Consider the following 26,133-nt stretch of genomic DNA (forward strand, 5'->3'; position numbering starts at 1 on the left):
GGAGTGGGGGAGGGGAGGTTGGGAGGCAGAATGATCCAGAGTGCAGTCTGGTCCTGGACTCTGAAGGCCATAGTTTTGAACCTGTTCCTGTGAGTCTCACCTGTATCCTTCTTGCCGCAGGTTGCCATTTGGGGTGAGGGTCCCTCTTTCTGGGCATCTAGCATGGGTCAACCTGCCTCCCCTGGTCTGGTGGGACTGGTTTTTCCAGCTGTGGAGGGGTCCGTGAGGAGTTGGCAGGGGCAGAGGGTTTTACGTAAATGCCCAGGGAGGGCTCTGGGAACGAACGGGGAGGCTGGTTTTCTCAGAGACATGCAGGGAGTGGAAGCTCCCAATTAGCCGGGCCGGGTGGTGTCAGTGCTGCTTTCCTGGGTGGCTGCGTCCACTCCGACAGGCCTTGGCAGAGCTCCCTGGCCATTACCTTCTCCCTTGGGTGGGAGGGGTGCCAAGGGGGCCGCCATACAGGACAGATGCCAGGTCCCCTCCCAGCGTATTTCCCAACCTGGGGTCTGAACCATGTTGGGGAGAAGCCCTGGAAAGTGCCGTGAAAAACCACCACAGATTCTACTAAAAGACTTTAATGGGGCTGATATTTGAACCTCCCCCCAGACCTTAGAGGCTGGGGGGAACTCAGTATGTTGGGCCGGTCCCAGAGACTGTAGCCATGGCAACTGCTGGTAGGCTTTGCTGCCCAGGCAGCTCCAACCCTGAGTTTCAATAAATAGAGGACAAAAGGGTCTGGTCACCCACCAAGCTGGGGAGACAAAGACCTGGAGTGCCAGACAGAGCACGCTGTCGCGTCTGTGACCTCGCAAGTGTACGTTGTCAAGTACACACCACCTAGGATCAGCACACACACAAAGCCGCCTTGCAGAACATCCTCACATGACACACCATCTTTACACACACACACGTACATACACATACACGTACACACACTTTCCTCAGACACGTAGGACTGAGCTCACATACATCTCCCTCGAAGACACACATGAGGTTAGGTATACATGTGCCTTTCTCTCAATGTTTGCCTTGGAGCCTGGGTTTCTCCTCCCAGCTCAGAAGAATAGGAACGAGGTGGGTCTTCCTGGCTTGGGCCAGATTATACCGTGCTCTAGGGGCTGGGTGTTGTGACGTTTGCCTGGCTGACCCCACAGAAGCCTGTGGTGTTGGACTGGGCCCAGGAGGGGAAGCTGTGCAGGTCGAACATGGGGATGCTCCAGGTGTTGATGGCCAGCGTGATGACCAGGACCCCGATGATGTTGAGCATGAATCCTGCTCGGGCCTGGGGTGAGGAGAGCCAGTCTGAATGAGTGGGTGTTGAGCTGGGCCAGTACCCATCCCTTAGGTGTTCATAGGTGCTCAGGAGCTCTCTCACTAGCAAACCTCTCCCTGGGAAGTCCTCCCTTGGGTCTAACCTGCAGCACTAGGAGGTGCCCCTACCACCGGCTTTAATCCCAGTGCTCACAGGGGAAAGGGGAGCTTCCAGAGCCCTGAGTCATTCTCTCTGAGTCCATATCCCTGGGTCCGGGTGCCTGGCATCTTGGTGCCTTCCCTAAGTTCCTCACCCCTCCTCTCCCTCTCAGTGGCCTAGGGCTGGCAGGACCTGAAGATACTCCAACTGGGGATCACGTTCCAGCCTCCCCCGCTGCCACCCACCCCAACAGGGTCCACTCTAAACTCTGAGAATCTCAGCGGCTTTAAGCTACTTTGTGGTCCACCAAGATGGAAAGACAGAGCAGGGAGTGCTGAGGCATTGGAGACCCCTGCCACTCACCATGTCTGTCACTTTGAGGCCTCCGAATGAGAAGGCGATGGCGTTGGGCGGGGTGGCCACAGGCAACATGAAGGCCAGGGAGCTGGAAAGCGTGCAGGGGAGCATGACGTAGAGAGGGTGGATGCAGATGGCCTGAGACTGGAGGGGGAGACAGTGGGGCAGAGCTGATCGCAGTCTCCATCCCAGAGGGGAAGGTGTGGCCCCCATTCTCCTGCTCCCCTCTCTGAGGGACAACCGCCATCCCCACCCCAATATACACTCTGGCCATGAACCCACCACTTCTGCCAGAAGGTACCTGGTGACCTGGAAAGGGCCCCTTGACCTCTCTGGAGGGGATAAGTGTGCAGCCCTGCCCTGTGGGGCATGGGAAGGGGAGGGACCCATAAAACGGATCTCAAAGGGGCTTGTGGGTGTCATCATCAAAGGCCTGGAGAAGGGGCTGGGGACACTCCGGGGAGCAATTTCATGCCGTCACCTCAGGAATGACAAGAACAGGAGCTGGCCCAGGGAGGTGGGCGAGGCCACCAGTGATCCCCATCAGGATACTCCAGGGGTGATATCGTCAGGGATGGAGTGAGTCAGGGGGCAGAGGGCCTTGGGGCCCAAAGTTACTGAAGAGCCTGGGGAAGGGTGGAAGCTCAGGGGTCTTTTCCCAGAAATGAGAGGAGGTGCAGACAGGTCATTCTGACCTTCAGGCAGGGCCCCACACTTCTGCAGGCAGTGTGGGCAGAAGGGCTGCCTGGAGGAGGTGTGTCTGCAGGGCCAGCTCACCATGGAAGCCAAGATGGGCAGGAAGATTGTGGTGGTGGCCACGTTGCTGGCGCACTCAGTGAAGGTGGCGATCAGGAGGCAGAGGATTAAGGCAATGGCGGGAGGCGGCACGCTCTCCAGCGGGGTCAGCTTGTCCCCCAGCCACTTCGACAGGCCCGATTCCTGTAGGCGAGGAGAGTGGTGTGTGGGAGGCTGGGCTGCCTGGGGCCCCGGAGTCCCCTGCTGAGGCTCTGGGAGGGTCCTGCTCCTGCCTGCGCCTCTCTAGAATCTTCAGAGACAAGGGCAGCTTGGGAGGGAAGATGAGACCCAGCTGAAACCTGGGGGCCCCCTCTACTGCTCTTGAAGGACAGTTGGGTGTGGGCAGAAGGGTCAGATGGGAAGCGAAGGGGCTTTCTTGGGAAACCTGGGGCTTGGGGAGAGTAAAGACCTTTGACCCCATTTACTCCTGCTCTCCTGACCTCTCTTCAGGAGGTTCCTGGCCAACCTGAGCCCTCTGCCTGCCCCCTCCAGCCTAGCAGGTTGGGACAGGGGGCGACCTTGCTCCCAGCAGGGAGGGAGAAGGGGAAGGGCCCTGGTAGAGGCTGGGAAGAGGCCAACAGGGGGACGGGGACAGTTCACAGGGTCAGAAGAGCTCCAAGGTCTTGCCTTGCCCACACCTATAATGCCAGACTGTGAGCCCCAGGGAGCTGGGACTTTAGTATATACAATGTTGCCCACTTAGCACCCAGCACCCAGCACAGCGCTTGGCACAGTCAGTGAGCGCTTGATAGAGGAACTAACCAATCCCTGACCCAGGATAGCTCCTGTCCGTGCAGTGAATGAGCTTAGCCAGAACACCGAGGCCTGGGGGTGCAGGTTCAGGGATTTCTTTCTTGGATGGAGGCTATGGGGAATGACGACCCGGTCCCCAGAGCCTGGCTGGGTATGATCATGGTGCCCCCTGGTGGCCTCAGCCGGCAAACTGCGTCAACCCAATGCCAGCCAACTACTCCCTGGTGCTAAAGCTTTGGCATTCTCTGTCTGGCAGGCGGTGAGGGGATGGACTGGGTGATCACCGAGTACAGTCCCTGCTCACCAGAGAAGCCCCCACTACGGAGAGGTCCCTATGGCTTGTGTTTCCTCCCCCTCTCTTAGGGCTCTAACCTGTTTCTCCAGCTGCTGCAAAGGCTCTGCCCACCAGGGGGCTCCTAAGTGGGGGGTCAGGGCTCCCCTGTGTGGGAGAGAAGCAGGGCCCCTCTGTCCCTGTCACAGGGTCTCCCTCAAGTGGGTTGGGGAGGGGGTGGGGTCTGTCACCTCACTGCCCTTGGCCAGGGCAAAGCCGCCGCCCAGAAGGAGCACGATATTCCAAGGCATCTTCTCTTTAACTATTTTCCAGTTGAGGAGGGCAGGAGGGGCCTTCAGCTTCCCTGGTTTTCCTACTCCCCAAGCAGAAGAGGATGGGTCACCAAGAGCCAACAGGCTTTCCTCCCCTTCCCTCCCCCCCTCTGTACAGGCGGGTCCCTATCAGAGCTTAATGCATGGAAGAGAGGGACCCTCAGTTCTGCAACATCACGACTTTGTCCCTGAGTCCCTGTGCCCTTGGCAAATCACCCCAGCTTCTCTGGGCTTGGTCTACTCCTGCCGAGTGTGGTTGAAGGGACGTCACATGCCAGAAGGCGGGGTCTGCCCAGAGGCCCTTCTCTGCCCCAGACCAGGTGCTTACCTGGTTCCTGAGTCAGCCCTGGGATCTTGGAGGGCACGATGAACAAAATTACACCGATTAAGATGGCTACTGTCCCATCGGATGGCATGCTGCGGGCGGGGCAGGGAGGGCAGGCTTAGCGGCTTAGGGCTGCTCAGGGTCACAGGATGGAGGGGGGCTGGAGAGGAGCCCCTCCCACAGATGTGCCAACCCCTCCTGGCAAGTTCCCCCCACCTCAACCCAGGATTACCTCCTGTTCTGCGTTGGGGGCCCTGCTCCCTTCCCTTCTGTTGGAAGTATTTCTCCTCCCCGCAGTGCTCACCTATTCCCATTCTCATCGGAAAAAGCCAGGTTACCCCAGCCGGTGAAAAAGCCTGGCTCCCGAGTGAACCAGAGCACCACCAATAAGACAAAGAGGATGGTGACAGCCTTTTCTGCAAAGGTCATGGGGCCCAGCCGCTTGTGCTCTCTCCGGATGACTTCGAACGCTGCTCGCTCTTGTTTCCTCATCTGGTCCCCCAAGCCACAGCTCTTCCGGAAGCTGCAGGTAGGGATGGGGACAGCTCGTAAGGGCACCACACCAGGCAGGGGAGCAAGGGGCTGTGAGTGCCTGTGGTTTTGTTGTTGTTGTTGTTTTGGCCGGTGCCACGCGGCCTGAGGGATCTTAGTTCCCAGGCCAGGGAGTGAACCAAGGGCCACAGCAGTGAAAGTGCTGAGTCCCAACCACTGGACTGCCAGGGAACTCCCATGAGTTGTAAATGTTCCCAAGGTTCTGGAAGAAGAGCAGAAGACTCTGGGGTGTCATGGCTCTTATTTAGCAGAGGGGAGGCTGAGGATGGGGGATTGGGTTTCCCTGTGCTTGTCCCTGCTCCATGTGCCCTATTGACCCCTCTGTCCTTCCAGGAATTCTCTTTTGCTGAGCCCTCCCTTGCCCAGAGTGAGGAGGCCCTAGAGGCCTAGACCCCAGGCCTCCTTCTGGCCCTGACTCATCTCTCCCCGCCTCCAATAGCCTTTCAGGAAATCCTCCGTTCCCTCTCTTACTGCTTCTGGGCGTCCTCTGCCAGCCTGGGCCCCACCCACACTGTCCTCTGAGGAACAGGAGTCTGCAGCCCACTTCCATGTGCTTAACTCACTTTGACTTTTAACTTTTCACTTGGGCAAATCTCAATTCCCCTGCTGGACTTGTGAGTTCCTCAAGGGAAGAACCGTGCTTCACACATCTTTGAATCCTTGATGTTGCTTAGCACTGTGCTGGTCTCTTTGACTAACACTTTGCTTTGTACCATCCCCAACCTCAATCCAGCCTCCTTGCACCTGCCCAAGCAATGTTACAGCAGCAATGCTTAAAAACTCTCAATGGCTCCCCACTGCCTGGGCAGGATGGACAAATAACAACTTATACCCACAATAACAGTCATACCACCACTCTTAGCCTGTACTATAGCAGACATCACTAATCAATCCCAGACTTGATTCCAGCTGAGCTCCAGCAGGGTGTCACATGATTTTCAACTCAGAGCTCTAGTGACTACTAGTAATCAAGGGCTGGAAGTGGGAATAGAACCTCTTTACTACTCTTGGCCTCAAGAGCAAGGTCCATACTCTTTATGTGGCACATGAGATTCCCCATAATCTTCCCCTGCCTACTTCTCCAGCTTCATACGCTGATCCTCTTTGTGTTTCAGTCACACAGAACTAGAGTTCCCCCAAACCCAGCATGTGTACAAAGGCCCTTTGTACACAAGCTCTTCCTGCTGCTGGAATGACTTTACCTCGTTCTCTACCTGGCTGACTTCTAACTCTACAAGATTCAGTGCAGGCATCATCTCTGCCAGGGGACTTCTAGAATCTTCACTGTCCTGGGCTGTCCTCCCACAGCACCTGGGCTTTCCTCTGTCACTGCTCCTACCTTATCATCACCCGTTAGGTGGTGAGCTCCAAGGACAGGGACTGTCTAATGCTTCAAGTGTTCTCAGTGCCTAGCAGAGGGCCAGGCACACAGTAGGAGCACAACAAGGACTTTTGTAACCGACGATGCTCACAGCGTGTGCTTCTTAAGCACCTGCCAAAGGATTGGGGATTGTTATGGAATGGGACCTGGCCTGGGCATCAGGAGATCTGGTTTTCAGTCCCAGCACTGACACATCTCGTTGTGTACCATGTCTTGAACCTCAGTTTGCTCATCTGATAGATGGGCTAATACTCTCCAAACAGTAATTCCCTCAAATGGGGGGGCGGGCCAAGTGCACAGAAGGGCCTTGGGAGGGAGAGGCCTTCTCACCGGGATGGTGATTATGCCCTTTTCCGCAGGGCTACCTGGGTACCCAACTGGAAGCTCCTAGAGGGTAAGGGCAGGCACCTGGGCAGCTCTTACCCACTCCACCACTTACTTGAAGCCTAAGAAGAGGAACTGCAGCCACACCCAGGAAAGCAGCAGCAAGATGACCATGGTGGGGAAGGCAAAGAAAAACCAGGAGGCGAAGTTCACCACGTTGCCATTTTGGGGAAAGATCCTGAAGAGGGATTCAGGCTGCTGTGTGACGTTTCCCGGTGACCAGCCTGCTCCACTTGCCCCCCAGTCAGAATGCAGACCCCCTCCCACTCAGTCACTCACGAGTTGACCTGGCCTTGCAGTACCAGGTTTGTTGTGGTGCCGGTCAGCGTGGCGATGCCCCCGATGCTGGCCGAGTAGCACACACACAGGCTCATGCCCTGGGTGAAGCGGAGCTGCTCCTCGTTCTGCTGTGCCCTGGACTCCGAAGGAACAGGGTGGGCAGGGCCATCCTGCTTGTTGTCTGGGAACAAGGGAGAGCTCAGGTTGGGGATGCGTGCAGGGCCAGTTCTGGGGAGCATGGTGGGAGCTCCAGGGCCTCTGGGGCACCTTGTCACTGAGCAGCCTAGACCCAGGCTGGGGGGAGGGCAGAGGCTGCTTCCAGGTCTGCAAGGGCCAGCACTCCCTGGAGTCTCAGGCCGGAGTGATCCCCCCAGACACCACCTGGCCCAACCCCTCTTCTGAGAGAGGGAAACTGAGGCACAGAGAAGGGAAGAAGACTGTCCAAACCACACAGGAAGAGTGGAGCCTGGACCCCTGACAACCCACCCAGGCTTCCGCTCTCAGCTTGCCAGGGTGACCTAGCATCTTGGTTTGCCCAGGACTGAGGGAATTCCCTGCCTGTGGGACTTTTCATTTCAAAACCAGGAAAATCCCAGGCAAACCAAGGACACATTGGTCACCGAACTTCTTGCTTCCCTCTTCTCTCCCTAAACGTGCCAGGATGACTACTCCTATCATGGGCATCGCCTCAGACCCTCCTCAAGGACTGAGGGTTCGGGGCAGGGCCTGGCGTCACCTTTCTCATCAAGCTTGGTCTCTTCCTTCTGGGGACTCGGTTCCTGGAGCTCAAAGGCGGGGTTGTTCCTGCCCTCCTCAGCATCCGTGCCCGTGGGTGTCTCGTGCAGCTGATCCAGAACGGCATGGGCAATGGGCACCATCATGGCAGTGGTGGCCGTGTTGCTGATCCACATGGACAGGAAGGCCGTGACCACCATGAAACCCAGGATCAGCCTAGCGACGGACAGACAGACACACGGGTGTTCCAGCATCCCTTCAAGGGCACACCGCCACCCCAGGTCCTCCAGACTTGGTCTGTGGGAACTCACAGGGAGGGCCGCACCCCGATGGTGAGAAGCACGCGGAGGGCGATGCGCTTGTGTAGATTCCAGTGTTCCACGGCCAGGGCCACTAGCATCCCCCCGATGAATAACATGTTGCTGTCCTTAAGGTACTCAGTGCTGACCTGGCAGGCAGGGACATTTGAGAAGGAGGAAGGGGTCCCCCCATGCCTCTGGGCGCACAGGGTGCCGACACTGATATTCCCGCAAACGGAGGTTGGTCCCCTGGGCTCTTGGACCCAAATGGAAATGGTCTTTGGATCATCTGCCATTTAATATTAACCAGTGTCCTGTCTTCCTGCCAAAGTCATTCTTTCTCCCCTCAGGAATGACTGAGACATCATCTAACCTGAATCCACTCCTGTTGCAAGCCATTGACTAGGAGATAAAGCATTTAATGCTCTTTCTAGAAACTAACGCAGCAGTTCTCAGTGTGGTCCCTGGGCCAGCATCATCAACAACCTGGAACTTGCTAGAAATGAAATGCTTAGACCCTGCTCCAGATCTCCTGAGTCAGAAACTCTGGGGTAGAGCCAGCAATGTGTTTAAATAGTTCTGCAGGTGATCCTGATGCATCTGCTCAAGTTTCAGAGCCACTGAACTAGAAGGATACAAACTCTCTAGCTGGCTATCAAGGCCCCCTTTTCCTTCCCTCATCTAGGCCTAGTTGCTCCCACTTTGAATTAACTCTTGACACCAACCATGCACCTGGCATTTCTAGAATGCCTTCCCCCCTGTCTTCTAGTTGACTCCTTCTTCAGTGCTCCCCAACCTGCCAAGCAGAGGCAGGGACCCCTCTTCCGTGTGCCCTGTTCTGTGGTGAAGCTTCCTCCGTCATCGGCGTCCTAGGGCAGACCCCCCTCCATCCCTGGGAGCACGTCGTCCTGTGGGTGGGGAGGCTTACCACGGAGGCACCCATTATGCCCATCATGGGGAACATGACGGTGGGGAGGAAGGCGGTGACAGCCAGGGGCAGAGCCTCGGTGCACCAGAGGAACGCCATGAGGATAATGGTGTAGGCACAGTAGGCTTCCTGCAGGCGGGAGGGGAACAGCAAAGCTGTTGGAGGGGGCAGGCCTGTGTCCCAGAGTCATGTCACCTCCTGTCCCCAGAGAAAACAGGCCGTTTGTAACAGTGTGGGGAGAGCCTGCGAAACTCAAAGTCCTTGATTCCTGAGCCTAAGGTCCCATTTAAAAAATAGAAATAGAAAACAAAGCAAAACACTTACTACCTTGTCTTTGACCTTGGGGAGCCTAGACATTATAATCCAGCCACTGGATTATAATCCAGTCCCCCTGGGGACGGCAGGGGGCTCAGGTGAGGATCCTTACATGAGATGGGGGGCTCATCTAGATGAAACTGGGGCCTGGGAAATGCGGATCCCTGCCCGGTACCTGGCCTTCCCTGCTTCATTAAGAGCCTGTAAGAGTATATTTATCTGTATGACGATTTAAGTAGTATTTGTTCCTTCTGCTAGGAGCTGAGTTCCATGAAGACAGAGTCAGTTTTGTATCTGGATCCTTGGAGCTCAGGACCCAGGAGGCTTCAGAGCAAATCTTTTCTGAATGAATAAACCACTGAAAAGTTTTAGGAATAGTGGGGTCTCCTTCCTAGTAATCCTGGCATGACCACTGTTTCACATAACTCCCCTATCCCCGCCTTGTGCGGGGAATTGTGGAGTAAACCCTGAGTCGTAGTCTTGTGAGTCTTGGGGTACCAGAGACCCCCCTTTCCCTCATGAGGCTCCCAAAGCTAGAAAGGCCTGACCTCAGGTCTGGGAGGGGACCTGGAGCAGGAATGAAGTCAGACAACCCCAGATGTCAGGGGCCCACCCTCCTTGACAGAGCCTCTCCCCAGGCCTGGGGCGGGAGGATGGGGGAATCATTAGCCAGAAGGAAGCCTCCAGGGAAGGGGGTGCCTGGCATCCAACCCTCCTTGGGACACCTGCCCACTGTTTGCCAAAGGAAGAGGCTGCCTGCTGGGACTATGGGCTGGGGGCTCCTCTCTTACCTGTCTCTACTGCCCTGCCCCTCTTGCTTTCTCCACCTGGTATAGGCTGGGCTCACCCCTTATACCTCACGCCTTTAGTACCCTGAAGCTTGAAGGAAGGTCTTGGGGAGAGGAAGCTGCTGTTTACTGAGGAACTCTTAGGAGCTGGGTGTTTTCATGTTTGTAGTTACAGCCGTGGATGTGTGTGGTGGTCTTATGTTATAGATGACCTCCAGAAGGTATGTGGCTTGCTCAGGGTCACAGAACTAGGGAGTGGCAGAGCCAGGTTGGAACCCAGGCAAGGTGTGCAGGATTGCATAATTCTAGGAGCACTCCCCGACTAGTCTACATCAGTGGCATCCTGGGGGGTGGGGTGGCACCCAGCCTGCCCAGCCAAGTCCTTCTGATGCCAGGCTCAATTTCTTTCCATGAAACTTCCACCACGTTCTCACCCTGGACATGAACTCATTGGCACAAAGGGTGGGGCCACCTTGATCCTTGAGCAGAGACCCAGCCCTCCTCCTCCCCCAGCGGGCAGTAGATTCTGCTGAAGCTGCTGTTTCTTCAACCATTTTCTCACCTGCAGTGTGCACAGCCTGTTACCCATCTTCCCGTGGGGCTAAGGGCAAGCCAGCCCTCTGAACCCTGGTGTGGCCCCCATGCCCTCACCCCCCAGAATTCTCTGGCCAGAGAAAAGGGGTGGGGGCTGGGCCGGATGCCTTTGCTGATTCAAGAAGAAAGCTCTGCTAATAACGACAGCAGAAGCATCGTCAAGGACTACTCCATGCCAGGCACGGTGCTCTATGCACTTCAGGTGGTTTTTAATGACATCTAGTTGCTCTGTGAGGTAATGACTATTGTTCCCATTTCACGGATGAAGAAACAAAGGTGCAAATAAATTAAGTAAATGTCTCAAAGTCACACAAATCAGTGAAGAATCCAGGCCATCTGGTTCTTGAGCCCCAGCTTTTTGCTTCTCCCCTGAGCTTTCTCCCTTGCTACTGGAGGGTGTCCCCCAGCCTCAGGTGCGCTGTGACCAGCAGGGTGTACGGGACTGAGTTAGGGCTCTGGATCCAAACGGAACTGTCTTCGCTGGGGCCTGCCACTTCCTGTTGCCCGGCTCCGGGCAAGTTCCTTCACTTCTGGGTCCCCATCTGCACCCTCCAAAGAGAGCCGTGAGCATCAGTGTGTTGAATCTGTGGCTCCTCTACTCCTTTACAACTTCCTGGTGTCCCTCTCCGTGTCTGTCCGTCTGTCTCTGGATCAAAACCAAAACCACTTTCAAAGTTCCATTCAGAAGCTTACTCTGGCCCTGGTGGCTCTGGCCCCATGTCCCCATCCCACCCTCCTGGGTAGTCGGTCCAACTGTAGAGTTAGTTGGTCCGTAACTCGCTGACCTGCTTTTCCTGGTTCATGGGGCTCTTAAATGGGGCGTGGAATGCCAAGGATTCATGAAGTTGGATGGGAAAACAATTTCATCTTTTAGCTAACATCTAACTAAGGTTATGAACAGAGGCAACCAAACCATAGAGCTGCTGTTTTGTGGGGGTGGGCGGGGTAGGAGGGGGTGCCTCGCCGTGCAGCTTGCTCCTGTTCCCCGAGCAGGCATCGAACCCCGGGCCCACAAAGCGCGCCAAGTCCTAATCACAGGACCACCAGGGAACTCCCAACACCACATAGCTGTTAACGTTGCTATGGGCGATTTTGTCACAGATACTTGATTGTGGCTGTCAGCTGTTTGGTACCTGCACAGATTAGTGGTTGCAATGGACTCAAAATATATCCCAAAATATTGTTTACATTCATCACTCTTTTGAAATTATGGTAGCTATTATACCAACACTAGATCTTATTTAATGCTTTAATAAGGAAGCATCTGTATTTCTGAATTGCAATTAATTTTTTCATAGTTTTATAACTGTATTTCAAAATGGTTGGTTTCCTTTGTCATCCTATACATTTTATTTCGTGCATTTCAAAGCAATATTCTGAGAAGGGCCCACAGTCTTCACCAGACAGCCAGTGGCATTCATGGCTCAGAAACGGGAACAGAACCTGGGGGAATCCTTTCTCCTTGGCCCCGCAATGTGTCTGATTCCACGATCTGTATCCCCAGGGTTAGAAGTGGGAAGTCGGGAATCAGACCTGGGCTCCAGGGCCGCCTTATACCCTCTGCCTTGTTGCCCAGCTCAATGCATCTTGGGCTGGCCAAGCTCAGCTGGTGGCCTATGGCATGGGCCCCAACTGGCTTACTCCCCAGTCATGCTACATTGCACGACTCCATATGCCATCGGCAGAGGGCACAGCCTGCACCCTGTCTGAGGCAGCCCCTTCTGGAGCTCAGATACCAGCAGGGAAGAATTTTCTCTGGGCGGCTAATGCTCTTCTTTCTACCTCTGTCAGTACGTCCTCCTTCTGCGGTCCAGCAGGCTAGTTGTTCCCCAGCTGTTCCTTGGCTGTAGAATGTACTCCTTTCTCAGCCTGGGCTCTGAAGGACAGGGGTCAACTTTCTTTTGCCTCCCTGTCTCTAGCCCCTCCCTCTTTTGCTGGTGCTGGCCTGGGTCTATAAATCCTTCCTTCCCACTTGGGCCCCTGGCCCTGCTGTGCCAGGAAACTACCGTGGTCAGATCCCCATTCCTCTCTCCCCCCAGGCTGTCCCTGCTATTGAGGGGCAGACACTGGGCCTCCTGCCTGCTCATCAGGCTTTCACTGGACAAATAACCTCTCTGCTCCAGGTCTCCAGTCCTGCTGGTTCAACACCTCCAATGCCCCCCTTTACTTCTCTCCAGCTCTGGGCCAAAAGCCTGGTCCAAGCCCCTGCATCTGTTACCAAGATTTCTGCAAGAGCTTCCTTATTCACCTCTAGCTTCCTCTTTTGCCCCTGAAATCTCTTCTTATTGCTGTAGCCAGAGTGATCTTGAGGCACAAACCTGTTTAATCCACACCCTGTCCCCCAACACACACACACACACACACACACACCCCTAAAAGCAGCTCAAATCCCTGCAGGCTTTCCCACTGCTCTTAGGAAAATTTGGGGGCTGGTCTGTGCCTCTCCTCCTTGCTCTCTCTAGTCCAGCCACAGTGGCCCTCTTCCAGTTTCTCAAATGCTCCATCTTCCCTGTAGCCACAGGGCATTTGTACCTAATCTCCTCTCTTGTCTTCCCTCCCCACTTTGCTCACCTGATGTCTACTCATTCTTGAGATCTTAACTCAAATATTCCTTTTTCAGGGAAGCCTCCGTGGGTTTCAGGGGTATATTCCCCATTTTTCACAGCCTATGCCCCTGTACCTCTTCTGCATAGCACTCATCATGGCCTGTAGTTAAACATTTGCTTGTACAAATTTCTCATGATGAATATCAACCTTTGTCGCCAGACCTTACTCTCCAGGGAGCAGGGTCTGGGTCTGTTTCTGCTCACACTAGCAGGGTGCCTGGCACCTCTACGGAGCTGACACTGGATAAATGAGTGAATGAATGTCAGACACTGGGGTACAGACATGAATCAGACCTGGCCCCAGCCTTCGGGGAGTCTGAGTGCCCTGTGTGGGCTGGTCTGTAGTCATGGCGGGCTGCCTGGCAAAGCCAACAGTGAAGAGAAGAGATAAAGCCTCAGATGGCTTCCAAACCCCAAGGCTGGCAACTTGCTTCTTTTGTGATAGGAAACAAAGGTCAGAGGTCAGGAAACCTGAGCGCCCAGGCCCAGTTTTATTGCCACATGTCCTTGGGCAAGGTATTTAACCTCTCTCGGCTTGGGTTTTTTTTTTTTTTTCATAAGAAATATTGAGCATTTCTAACTATACACACATTACTGTCTTTTATGCAGGGTCCTTTTCTACAAATGGGAATAAGAGAAACACACTCCTTGCTGGGTTATTATGAGGATGAGGGGTGTGACTGAGAAGGTCTAAGCTGTAGAGGAGTGTAGATGGCAGTGAGCTGATTGCTGGGTTGGCCTTGGCGCAGAAACCTGCTCCCGGGCTGCTGGGGAACCAGGGTGGATACATGACATACAAATGAAGATGGTAGTGCCAGGGAATCCAGGGTAGACTCTGGACACTGGGTGTGAGCAGGGTGGGGACCTGTGGGCATCACAGCCTTTACCCGTTACGGGCACAGAGCAGCCTGTGGCCATTGGGCAGCAGTAAAAACGCCCACACTCTCAAAGGTGTCACATCTTATTCGTCCTGGTGATTGAAGGTTAGCCCTGGGGTGGGCTACTCCCACTGCCCCTCTGCGCCTGGCAAGTAGGGATGCTGCTGGGGAGTGAGGCGAGGCCCTGGGTGGCAGCCAGCACCATTGCAAAGGAGAGACCAGAGAATGGAGTCCCTGAGAAGGGGCCCCTTCTCTGAGCCTCCCTCCATCTGGACTGAGGAAGGCTTCCAGAGAGGGCACACTGAGCGGGTACTGAGGGATGAATAGGAGTTCTGTGGGTGGGCAAAATGTGTTAGCATGAGGGAGTAAGCACAGAGGGAATGGAATGAGGCATAAAAGATCAAGATACATTCTTGTGGGGGAAGGGATGTAATGCTTGCCTGCCTGCCAAGAGAGGAATCTAGGACTTTATCTGGAAGACAAAGGTGAAAACGGGAGGAGGCCCTTGAAGGATTGTAAACCGAGAGGGTGACACTGTCAGGTTGGTGTTTCTATTAAAAGATTACGCTGATGCCACCATATGTATTTTTTAAAAATGTGTCCACAGGTGTTTGTATACACATAGGAAAATCTCTGATTCAGGGATTCTTACCCTTTTTTGGTACCAGGATTCCCTTAGCAGCCTGATGAAGCCTTCCAACTCCTTCTTAGAATAATGTTTTAAAATGCATTAAATAAAATGCACAGGATTACAAGGGACACCAATTATATCAAAATACAGTTATTAAAATATGAAAAAATGGGTAAGATAGTGATATAATGTGACTCTTAACTACTAAGCTCTTCACAGGCTAATGACTACTGTAATTTCAAAGTCATGGTTAACATAATATGTCAAGGGACTGGCAACAGCTCTCATACGATTTGAAAATATCTCTGATACCTACTGGTGGCAAAGTCAAAAATATCGTTCTTTACTATCGTGGTTTGTTGTCTACGTTCGTCACAGAAGGAAACGTTTCACCCTTTTGTGCTGTTGGACTTTGTGCAATGTGCATGTATCACCTAATTAAATAAATAAATCACCTCAAGATGAAAATAGGGGGCTTACACCTGCGGTACTGTGGCAGGTGGATTGGCAGACACAGAAGCTGGGAGGTGACAGGTGGCCCTGCTGGGATGTCCAGTGGGGAGATGACAGGGGCTCAGAGAAGTCATGGCAGTAGAGATGGAGAGAGAGGACGGACTCCAGAGATGTTAGGAGATGGAAGACAGAGGGTTTGAGTGATGGCTGCTGGGTCGGGTGGGAGGAGGAAAACTCCAGGTGCCTTTCCTGAGTGTCTAGGTACATAGTGACCCCAAGGAGAGGAGCCATGAGACAGGACTTGGGGAAGGAGGTGCAGAGTGGGCTGGGTGTGTGTGTGTGTGTGTGTGTGTGTGTGTGTGTGATATTCATTCCAGGAGTAATAGGCCTGTGCAAATGCCGAATACCTTTGAGAGACTACACATAAAAGGCGACAATGGCCAGTCCATACGCAAATATATGTCCTACAATCTCTGCGGTAACCAGCCCTGTAGCCAAACTACCACCTGCATAGCAACTGACCCCAAATGGGCAGGATTTGCTCAATGACTACCAGCCTCCTTAATTTTTGATCCCCACTCGCTCGCTACCTCCACTTCCAACTCAGGAGTAATCAGTGAAAGCCAATGTGCTCTCCTGACAATCAGAGAGGATACCCCACTTCTAGTTAGCCCCCCTCCAGCTCCCCCCTGCCAACAACCTCCAGTCAGGGCACACCTGAAGGCTTCCCTCTTTCCACTCTAAAGCGTCCCCACCCCCTGCCTTTGAGGCTCTGCCGAAAGCAAGGATGGAGGCTGATTCCCTTCCTAGCCTCGCCTGATCTCATTTGAGTGATCTTTGTTTAATTCCGCACCTTAATGTGAATGCGTTCGTTGCATCATCTTTTGCTTTAAGAGGCCAAAGGGAAAAACAATGGGTCTGAGTGTCAGAGAAAACAAAAGTGCGGGGGAGAGTCCTGACATCACAGTTTGGGCCAGGGCCAGGGCCAGGGCCAGGCCCGCCTGCATCCCCTAAAGAACAAACCAGCAGGCGGGAGTTGAAGATGAGAGAAGCGTTCCCGCACTCCTCCGTGCATCCGAGCCCTACAACTGCCCTGGGCCCTGCTGCTGGATTCCGTTCAGGAAAGCGTACCGCTGAAGAGTCTCCTTGGCTTTCCCATTCTTGACCTTCACCTAGCAGGTGCTGGAAGTGTGGACATGATTTGGTCATCTGGGGGTGAAGTTCGAGTTGGGGAACCTTCTCTCTCTTCTCCAGGGATCTCCCTGGCTTTGGAGGCTGGCCCCTACTCCCAGGACCTTCCGAGGCCAGAAAACCAGACTTCACGCAGTCCAGCGCTGATCGTGGCCACACTTAAGGACCACACCTCACTGCCCTGGGGGTGTTGACCAGACACACCCCGCCTTCCTGTTTCATTAGTGGGAACACCAGGGCCCTCATGAACAGAAGAAGTAGTCTGTGGACATAAGTCAGGGCATCTACACAATGCCCGAAACTCTGTGTTGTGTTTTCTAGGGGCCCGGAATTCAGACAAGGGGCAGAGGGTTCAGGGAAGCATTGTTTATCAGGGAAGATAGAGGCCTTCCAGGCAGGCCCCGGAAGCGAGGTCCAAATTCCTTGCACAGTTTTCGTGCCCACAATCCTGGTCTGTCTTTGGGGTTCAGGAATAGCTTGCAGTAAGGGTATTTTAGTCACACAGATTTGAAAGCGCATGTACACGCACACACCTACTGTTCTTATATCCTAGGAATGCAGGGATTCAGAGTAAGAAATCCTGCCCTCTGTTCTTAATGTGAATACAGTCTGGATTTCAGCTAAGCTCTGTTCTGGCAAACATGGCACCACGGGCAGATCGTTTTCACAGATGAGTCTGTTGGGTCCTGGGAGGTATTTGCATTTTCGACTCTAACTTACTAGCTCTTTGACCTCTGAGTAAGTATTTATCCCTCGTGACCCTCAGCATAAAATCCTCACTCCTTCCCCGGACGTTATAGGGCTGACATTGACTGGCCTCTCTCTACCTCTCTAAACTCACCCTCAGTCATCTCCCGCTCACTCGGGTCCACATGCCGTGCCGGCCTCAGTTATCCCTCCACCTTGCCAAGCTCACCCCTGGCCTTGGGTTTTGCGCTACGTGTTCTGCCTAGATGGCTCCTGGCCCAGAGCTGTGCTTGGCTAGCTCTTACTTGCCAGTCAGGCCCTAGGGAAATATCAGTACCCCAGGAGGCCGTCTCTGATCACCGCATCTAGAGCAGCCCCTCCCCAAGCCATAGTCACAGCCTGCTGTATGGTTTTCACTGCATGGACAGTATATGCTTTTTGTGTGTCCCTCCACACCCCCCGCACCCCCAGGATCGCAAGTTCCCCTGAATCCTACCTCCCACCCCCTGCACCTAAACGGTACCTGTCACACGATACTTGTTCCCTAATAAATGAATGAACGGAGGAGTGAATGAATAGATGTAAGGTTGCTGGCACACCGATGGTGCTTCTTGGGTATCTGGTTGCAGGGGGTGGGGAAGCACTGAGAAGACCTCAGGCCTCACTGGCTCCCAATCACTGGGACCCCGCAGTGGGCAATGGGCATTTCTAGGATTCTCTTGCTAACTTCTCAAACACTCCTTACTATTTCCAATCCCCACGCCTTTGTTCCTGCCATTGCCTTCACCTGGCCTGCCCTCTATTGATGCCTCTGACTGTTGAAATCTCGCTCAGCCTTCAAGGCCTAACTCAGATTCTCCCTTAACTCAGATGGAAGGATTTTCTCCTTCCTCTGAGCTCCTGCAGACTTCTGGCTATAATCTGTGTGGCATGAACATGCGGTCCTCTAGATTGAAAGCATCTTGAGGACAGAACATCTGTATTCCTTTTTGGTAACCCCCAGCACAGAGCAAGAGCTCGACAGACTTCCCAGACTGAACGACAGTGGAAGGATTGACTGACGGCTGGATGGACATGGCGGTAGATGGCTCAAGTGGTGACTCACAACAGGGGACTACCTTGCATCCTTAGACAGCCTTAGCCAAGGCCAGATTCCAGTTCAGACTTTGCCTTCTTCTAGCTGGGACTTGAGGCAAATTCCTTTATCACTCTGGGCCTCAATTTACATGTCTGTAAAATGGAGACAACAGTCGTAACCTCACGGTAACTCAGAGGTTATTTCGAGAAATAAATGGGTTAGTGTTTTGAAGTGCTTGGTACAATGACTAGCACACACACAAATACCGAAGAAATGTCAACAAGTATTATATGGACACAGGCCTGAGCCTAGTCTGGGCCTCCTCTTTCCCACTTCAGGGCCCAGGGCCATGGAGGTAAGCTCAGGATCCACTGCAGAGAGCAGGGACTCAGCAGGAATTCACGACGGGGCCCTCTTTGCCCACATTCACTCATTTGACAAGTATTTGTTGAACACCTACTATGTGCCAGGTACTGGGGGTTCTGCATGGAAAAAGACAAAGTCCCTGCCTTCACGGAGACTACATTCTAATGTGGGGGGGGGGTCAGAAAATAAATAGAAAATAAAGGGATACAGGGCTTCCCTGGTGGCGCAGTGGTTGAGAGTCCACCTGCCGATGCAGGGGATACGGGCTCGTGACCCGGTCCGGGAGGATCCCACATGCCGCGGAGCGGCTGGGCCCGTGAGCCATGGCCGCTGAGCCTGCGCGTCCGGAGCCTGTGCTCCGCAACGGGAGAGGCCACAACAGTGAGAGGCCCGCCTACCGCAAAAAAAAAAAAAAAAATGATACATCATTTCAGATAGCGAAAGCCCTTTAAATAACAGGTTTTTGTAATAAAAATGACCGGTGCTGCTCAGAGAAGCCTTTTCTGAGGAGGCGGACTTCAGCTGACATGTAAGAAGTTAGAGGGAGGCCTCTGGGAGAACATTCCAGGCAGGAAGATGAGCAATTTGAGGAAGAGAAAGGCTGGAGAAGAGCAAATAAGAGGCAGGATACGGGGCAGGAGCCCCCAACGACTGGTGGCTACCCTGAGAGGTTTGGATTTTATTTTAAGTTTGACGAGAAGCCTCTGTGGGGTTTTAAGCAGGGTAGTGATCTTATGTTTGGAATAGATCATCCTGGAGTTTGGGTGAAGAACGGTCTGGGGATGTAGAGAACAGACTTGTGGTTGCCAAGGGGGAGGTGGAGGTGGGCGGGGGATGGGCTGGGAGTTTGGGGTTAGCAGATACAAACTATTATATAGAGAATGGATAAACCACAAGGTCCTACTGTATAGCACAGGGAACTATATTCAATATCCTGCGATAAACCATAATGGAAAAGATTATGAAAAAGAATGTACATATATGTACAACTGAGTCACTTTGTTATACAGCAGAAATTAACACAACATTGTAAATCAACTCTACTTCAATTAAAAAAAAAGAGAATGGTCTGGGGAGGAGTAGGGATGGGAGAGAAAAGATGGTGGCCAGGACCAGAGTGGAGGTAGTGGAAAGCGATTCCATTCAGTGTATTTTTGGCGAAAACACTGGTCAACAGGACCTGCTGGTGCTTGTGGAAGGGAAGGAACGAAAGGCATCAGGAATGGCTCTGAGGTGGACGGTTGAGCCATATCTTGAGGAGTAAGATCGCAGGGAGAGTCGGCTGAGATGAGTAATCAGGGCTGTGATCTGGATATGCCAATGTGTATGTGTCATAAAAGGAAATGTTCAGGGCTTCCCTGGTGGCGCAGTGGTTGAGAGTCCGCCTGCCGATGCAGGGGACACGGGTTCGTGTCCCGGTCCGGGAGGATCCCACATGCTGCGGAGCGGCTGGGCCCGTGAGCCATGGCCGCTGAGCCTGCGCGTCCGGAGCCTGTGCTCCGCAACGGGAGAGGCCGCAACAGTGAGAGGCCCGCGTACCACAAAAAAAAAAAAAAAAAAGGGAAATGTTCAGCAGGGAGGTGTCCAGTGTTAGTTGGATAATACAAGTTTGGAAATTAGAGCTGGGGTTTCAGATTAGGGAATCATCAGCGTAAAGATGCTTTTTAAGGCAGGAGACAACAGATCACTGGCAGGCGAGGATAGGGAGAAGTAGCCGGGAAAAGTGGTCAAAGGAAAAGGAAAACCAGGAGAAGCACAAAGAAGACAGCATAACAAAGAGGAGGTGACCAGCTGTGACAAGCGCTGCCGAGGGGGTGAGGGAGGTGAGCATGGAACAGTGGTTTGGTGACACGGACGCTGATGGGAACTTGACAAGAGCCCTCTCGCTTGGTAGGGTCTTGGAGACTGGATCTGTCTGTCTAAGGAGAGATGGGTAGTGTAGTCAGACTCTGAGGCCTTCTTTTGGGAGAGAGAGCAAAGAAAGGTATCTGTGGAGGGACTGTGGGACTGAAGGAGGGTTTGTTTGTCTTTTCATGTGAGAGGGATTAGAGCTTGTTTGCATGCTGATGGGAGAGATGAGGCAAAGAGGGAAAAGTTGATGATGCTGGAGAGGAGAGGATAATTACAGGAGCAAAGTCCTTGAGAGGGGCTGGTAGCCAGGGCCCCAGTGGAGGGGCTGGCCTCCGCAGATGGAACCTGGGACAGTTCATCTGAGTCAGGACAGGGGAGACAGCATCTGTAGGTGGGAAGCAGGCGGCAGGGAGGGGTACAGCACAGGGAACACAGGGGCTCCTGACACATCGCACTCCCACAAGGAGGCCTGGCTTATCCTGACTCAGGCTTTCCTGAGTGACCGAGGGCAAGTTTCTAAATCTTTCTGGGCTGTACCTTCTTGGGGAGTAAAATGGGCGTCACAGTTCCTGTCTGTCCTTCCTTCCGGGATTAACACACTTGGCTCGGCCTGTCTGGAAACTGATCTGATGGGTCCCTAGCATAGAGATGCCACTGGCTTTGGCCTGGGATGAGGGTCATCTCATAGGTCAGCCAGGCCCTGTCACCTACCGGGAGCTGTGCCACTACCTCCCTAGTTCCTTATCCTTCTGGGATACCTCGAACAGAAATCTTGCCTCGATTTCCCTGTCTGTGACTAAAGGAAGCAAATGGCTCAATGAACAAGTGAGGGTGGGGCGGCGGGTGTGGGGTGAGGCCAGGGCCAGGATTAGGTCTCAGCCTTCCGGAGCACAGGCTTTGTAGCCAGACCACACCCCCAGCTCTGCCACTGCCTAACTGTGCCACTTGCCAGAGGGGGGTTTCCTGTGAAGCTTGGACTTCAAGGCCGCCTCCTGGACCTACCCTTCCCAAAGTCCCGTGTTAATTTTAGATTCAAGATCTTGTCTTCTTTTACTTACAAGGGGGGGCCCCAAAGTGTATACTATCTGACCTCCAGAAAACAGGATCTGCCCTGGGATTTTGGGTGACTTAACTTCACTTTCCCCGTCTGTAAAATGGGAGGCAGACCTGCGTCATAAGATGAGAGAGAGGGTTCCTGGGTACATGGTACAGGGTGTGCAGTGGGGGGCTCCAGTAAATGAGAGCCGAAGTTATGACTCCTGCTGCTTGCGTGGGGTGGGCAGGAAGCAGTGGCATTTGCCCCTCCATTCAAGGTGTGCATCTGTATTGCCCACTGGCAGGATGTCCTCCTTCAATTCCCACCCCTCCTCCGCAGGAGACTTAGCTCTTGGGATCACAGGTGAGTGCCTCCTCTTTCTGTTTTTACTCTTAAATGCACAAACTGTCTGAGGCCAGCTTCCTTCTAATCCCCTTCCTTCCCTCTCAAGCATCTAGCCCAGCTCATACCCTCCCAGTCAACTCACCTGCTTCCACCTGCACCTCCTTTACGGCGCTAGGTTTCCTGCCTCCCAAGGGAGTAGATACCAAGTGCACCTAAGCAGTTCACATTGGGCTCCTACTACTGGGTGCCGAACAAAAGCCTTCCATTGACCTCTTACTCCTCAGGCCTCAGGAGGACCAGGCGGTGACAGCCTAGGCTGTCAGGCTAGGAGGGATGAATGGGTGATGCTGGTCCTAAGGATGCCCAACCCCAGGGCCACACGGCCCCTCCCCTGCTCCCTTGGAGCTTCTCTGTGCCCAGGACCCCACGTCCTTACCTTAGTCGGGATGAGGATGGGCAGAGGCAGCAGGAAAATGGGTAGGAAGAATACAATCAGGTAGAAGCGATAGGCCCACAGGCCCTGCCAGCAGGTGGCCATGGTGTGGATCCACGTGGGCTGCCGGGTCACCCTCCAGATCCAGGGAACTGCAGGACCGACAGTGTAGCAGGTAGGTGGCTAGGCAGGCTTATATAAAGCCGCTGGAGGGTTAACCATTGACCCACCCTGGCAATCAGAGCGTTTTTAGAGTCCGGGAGGTGACAGTCAGGAAGAGGGATCTGCAGGGAGTGTAAAGATCAGGAAGACTTTGCAAACAAAGGGAGGAGGGCAAGATCCAGGGATAAAGCCTTCAGTTTCTTTCAAGAAGTTGAGCCCAGAGTTAATTCCTTCTGTGTGTGGTCTACTAAGGGCTGAATATGGAAGGAGCAGGAGAAGGAAGGGTGCCTGGGAAGCCTCACAGCCGGCATCCACGGAGCAAGACCCAGAGCATGCTCCCCAGCCCAGTCCCCCTCTCTCTTACTCCTCCAAAGAGGAGTTCTCTGAGCAGTTTATACAGGGCCTTGGGTGGGGCAGCCCAGCCTCCAGAGACATCCTGCCCTCTGGGGGTTTCCAGTCTAGGACTGAGGAAGAGCTGCTGTAAGCCCTTCTCCTTCCAGGTATCAAGGAAACTGTCAGAGCCACTGGAACCGACCAACTCGTATTCACTGTGTGCTGTGTGATGCCCTGACAATCATTCTTTTGGCTGCACTGAGCAGCACGCGGGATCTTAGTTCCACGACCAGGGCTTGAATCTGCTCCCCATGCACTGGAAGTGTGGAGTCTTAACCACTGGACCGCCAGGGGAGTCCTCTGCAAGGACTTCATTTGGGAACAGCCACTTCCTTGTTGATGTATGATAGGGATACAGTAAAGGCTCACTTTTGTAGGTTCTTCCTGGCCCCCCACTCCCAACCCCAAGCTCCCATGGAACACTGGCAAAGATTGTTTCATTTTTTGGAAACACATTTAATCTCTCCATCCATCCATCCATCCATCCATCCATCTACCAAACAAGTATTTGACACTGATTATATCATCAGCCCTGGACTCGGTGTTAAGGATGCAGAGAGATTAAAATGCCGCTGGTAATAGTTAACATTTGCTCAGCATTCAGTACAAGCTTGTTAGTTTACTAGTTCATTTACTCTGTACAACCACACCAGGAGTTAGGTGTTACTATTCCATTTTACAGTTGGGGTAACCGAGGCCCCAAGACACAAGCCAGCCAGAATTCAAACATGCTTTAGGAGTGCCCTGGGGAGGTCCAAAGCAGTATGGCAACTCCAGGTGAAAGGAAACAGTAGGAGTATTGAGCAAAGGCTCTTGGAAAGGGTGACACCTCAGTGAAGTCTTGAAGGTTGAGTCTAATTTGGCCCCAAGGTGACAGAGGTATGATCACAAGCAGCGGCAAGAGTGAACCAAGACCTGGAGGATGGAGTGTGTGGATATATCTACCCCGAGCCTCTGTCTCTTGCTACCCTCCCACCTCCCCACCCCAAACAGCTCAGAGTAGAAGCTCAATCCATATTTCTGTTGATTATTCAAGTGTGATGATCCGTGTGCCAGGACAAGAAGGCAGGGTGTCTCAGGGAGATGGTTTCGGGAAGTCAACACAGCCTGGGCAAAGATGTGAAAGGAAGGAGGTTCTGAGTGGTTGGAAAGTGAGTGTGTGGGACCAGGTCTGAGAGCTGGTGACCAGGGAGTACAGCAGCTTGGCCTGGGCGGCGATGCCAATGAGATTCTCCTAGAGCCAGTGAGGTCTGTGTGACACAGACCCCCCCACCTTGCCCCGACCCCAGTGCCCTCTGCAGGGTGGGCAGAGAGCTAGGCATGGATCTAGGTCAAAGGGCTCCTGGGGCCAGGCTTGGTGGGAAGCTACAGTGCAACGAGACAGACTGCCCTACCCTATCCCCCCACCCAGCCCCCATTCAGGCTATTTATGGCCTTTCCACTCCCACGCAGCCAACCTGCCACCTGCCCAGGGCAAGGTGAGGAAGAGTCCAGAAGCACGGGGAGAGACAAAGGGTTTCAGAGAATTAAGACATTCCCTGATTTTGTCTCGCCCTTGGAGGAGGCCTCTCCCCTGGCCGGTGCCTCTGGAGGAGCCACAAGGGGAGCAGGGCTGAGCCTCCCCCAGAGGGACAACATCCACTATGTGTGTAATCTGTATCCCAGTTTACCCAACTCTCCACACCGACCCTGTGGTATAGGCTCAGAGCAGTGAAGTCCCTTACCAGGGTCACACAGCACGTGTGAGCTGAGAGAGAACCCGATTCATATCTAAGACCATCCATGCTCTTTGCCTACCGTCCGGGCCCTGGGCCCCTGTGATGGTGCTGGGACAAAACTCAATTTTTCCAAATTAGATGGCTCCTGTGGGGGAATAGCTCAGTGATAGAGCGTTTGACTGCAAATTAGATGACCACTCTTTCACCGAGACCCCCCCAGCTTTGTACGTACAGCCCCCTTCAAAGTCATAGACTCTTGGGACCCTTGCTGACTCTCTTTTGCGGACTGGTGTAGGGGGACTATCACATCCCCAGCAGCCAGGCCCCATCAGTGACTAATTCGTCTCAAAGGCGGGAAGTCTCCATCTATCACGTGTGTTCCAAGAACTTTCCCTTGCCTGGCAATCACAGGCAGGGCCCTCCTCTACCAGGCTTAGTTCAATTCTCATTTGCCCCGCTTCCTTTTCCTTCAGTTAATGCTATTAATAACTATTCTTGTTTCTGTGACCCGTAATGGACTATGGCAGGTGCTGTGACTATCCTTCTTCTGTCCTCGTCACCCTTTGGGTGACAGGCATCAGCGCTATCTCAGGGAGGAGTGCCCTGTGACCATTGACTCTCCCTGAGAAGTTCATCTAAGAACAGCTGAGGAAGCCCTAGGGTGAGGAGAGATGCTTTCTGGCTCACAAGAACCGGTTTATCCTCAGGAGCAGTTGGCAGATAAGCTGGTGATAGAGCTGGGGCTGAGGCTGTGGCCCAAAGGTGAGTTTAGGAGTTCACACCTGGACATGGGAGCCAGACATTCAGACAGAGGCTCCTGAGGAACTGGGTTGAGCAGGTTGGGCCTGGGGCCCACAGGGGTACAACCTAAGTGGACCTGGAAAGACAGGGATGGCTGGACACAGCAGGGAGCCCCAGGAATGATTTGTAAGACCTGAGACTACCCAGCCTAGAGAAGAGAAGACAGGGTGTTAGGGTTGTCTTCAAATCCTTGATTGAAGATAGAGGGCAGAGGTATTCTGAAGGACAGAGAGAGACCACAGGTAGCAGGGTTAGGGAGCCTCACTGGTGCTATTTTCAAGGAATCTCCTCCCCCCAAGAGAAAAAACAGAGCTGGGTGGAAGGTGATGCATTCCCCACACCGGAAGTGCTCCTCCTGGGTGGCTGGCTTGCCCTGAGACAACAGGGTGATGTGGACAGTGTCCCACACTGTGCAGGGGGCCGAGCATCTTGTTCACCCAGAATCTGACCCCAGGGGCCCTGATCTCTTCCCCTTTCTTCCACTGCCTCTCAAACTGGGTCCTCTCATTTTGTCTTATACATGTTCACATCCCCCCTCAGCACCTTGCAAGGTACTTAAACAACCCTACAAGATCCTCTCCTTGCGTTCCTCTGCCTCAGCTCTTACCACTTCTGCCTTGGCTCAACTGTTTTCAGATCCTTAACTGCATTTTCTACGATCTCCAGGAAGTTGTCTATGCCCTTGCTTCTCTCAGACACATTCTCCCTGCCTCTCTCTCCCCACTTTACTGGTTAAGTCTTGTTAATCTTTCAAGTCTCAGACTAAAACTAAACTTCCTTTGTGAACTCTCATCACAGAGTGAAAGAGAAAGCAGTTACAGTTGCACTGCTCCTAAGTTAGCACTAGAAGACCCTGTCACAGCACATATCACACTGCATTTTATTCTCCTGTTAACCTCCCTACATCCCCCACCAGAGTAGGTTCCATGAAGTCAGGGTCTGTCTGTATGGGTGTCCATATGCACCTCTTCAGCCTCTTGAGCTGATACTCAACAAATACATTTT

General features: G+C 53.4%; 1 protein-coding gene across 1 annotated transcript; it reads right to left on the minus strand.

Annotated features, from left to right (window-relative positions):
• Positions 1-559: 559 nt before the first annotated feature.
• Positions 560-22,218, minus strand: SLC13A2 (solute carrier family 13 member 2). The gene is made up of 12 exons (XM_032615032.1): positions 22,058-22,218; positions 8,803-8,931; positions 7,887-8,023; positions 7,577-7,791; positions 6,841-7,021; positions 6,617-6,739; positions 4,549-4,767; positions 4,248-4,336; positions 3,839-3,960; positions 2,546-2,707; positions 1,775-1,912; positions 560-1,282 (listed from the first exon to the last, which is right to left on the minus strand). Exons 1-12 carry the CDS (start codon positions 22,157-22,159, stop codon positions 1,112-1,114), a joined length of 1,788 nt encoding a protein of 595 aa, XP_032470923.1. The 5' UTR covers positions 22,160-22,218; the 3' UTR covers positions 560-1,111.
• Between the last annotated feature and the right edge of the window lie 3,915 nt (positions 22,219-26,133).

Source organism: Phocoena sinus, chromosome 20 (genome assembly GCF_008692025.1).
Source record: "Phocoena sinus isolate mPhoSin1 chromosome 20, mPhoSin1.pri, whole genome shotgun sequence".
Taxonomy (NCBI): Eukaryota; Metazoa; Chordata; class Mammalia; order Artiodactyla; family Phocoenidae; genus Phocoena; species Phocoena sinus.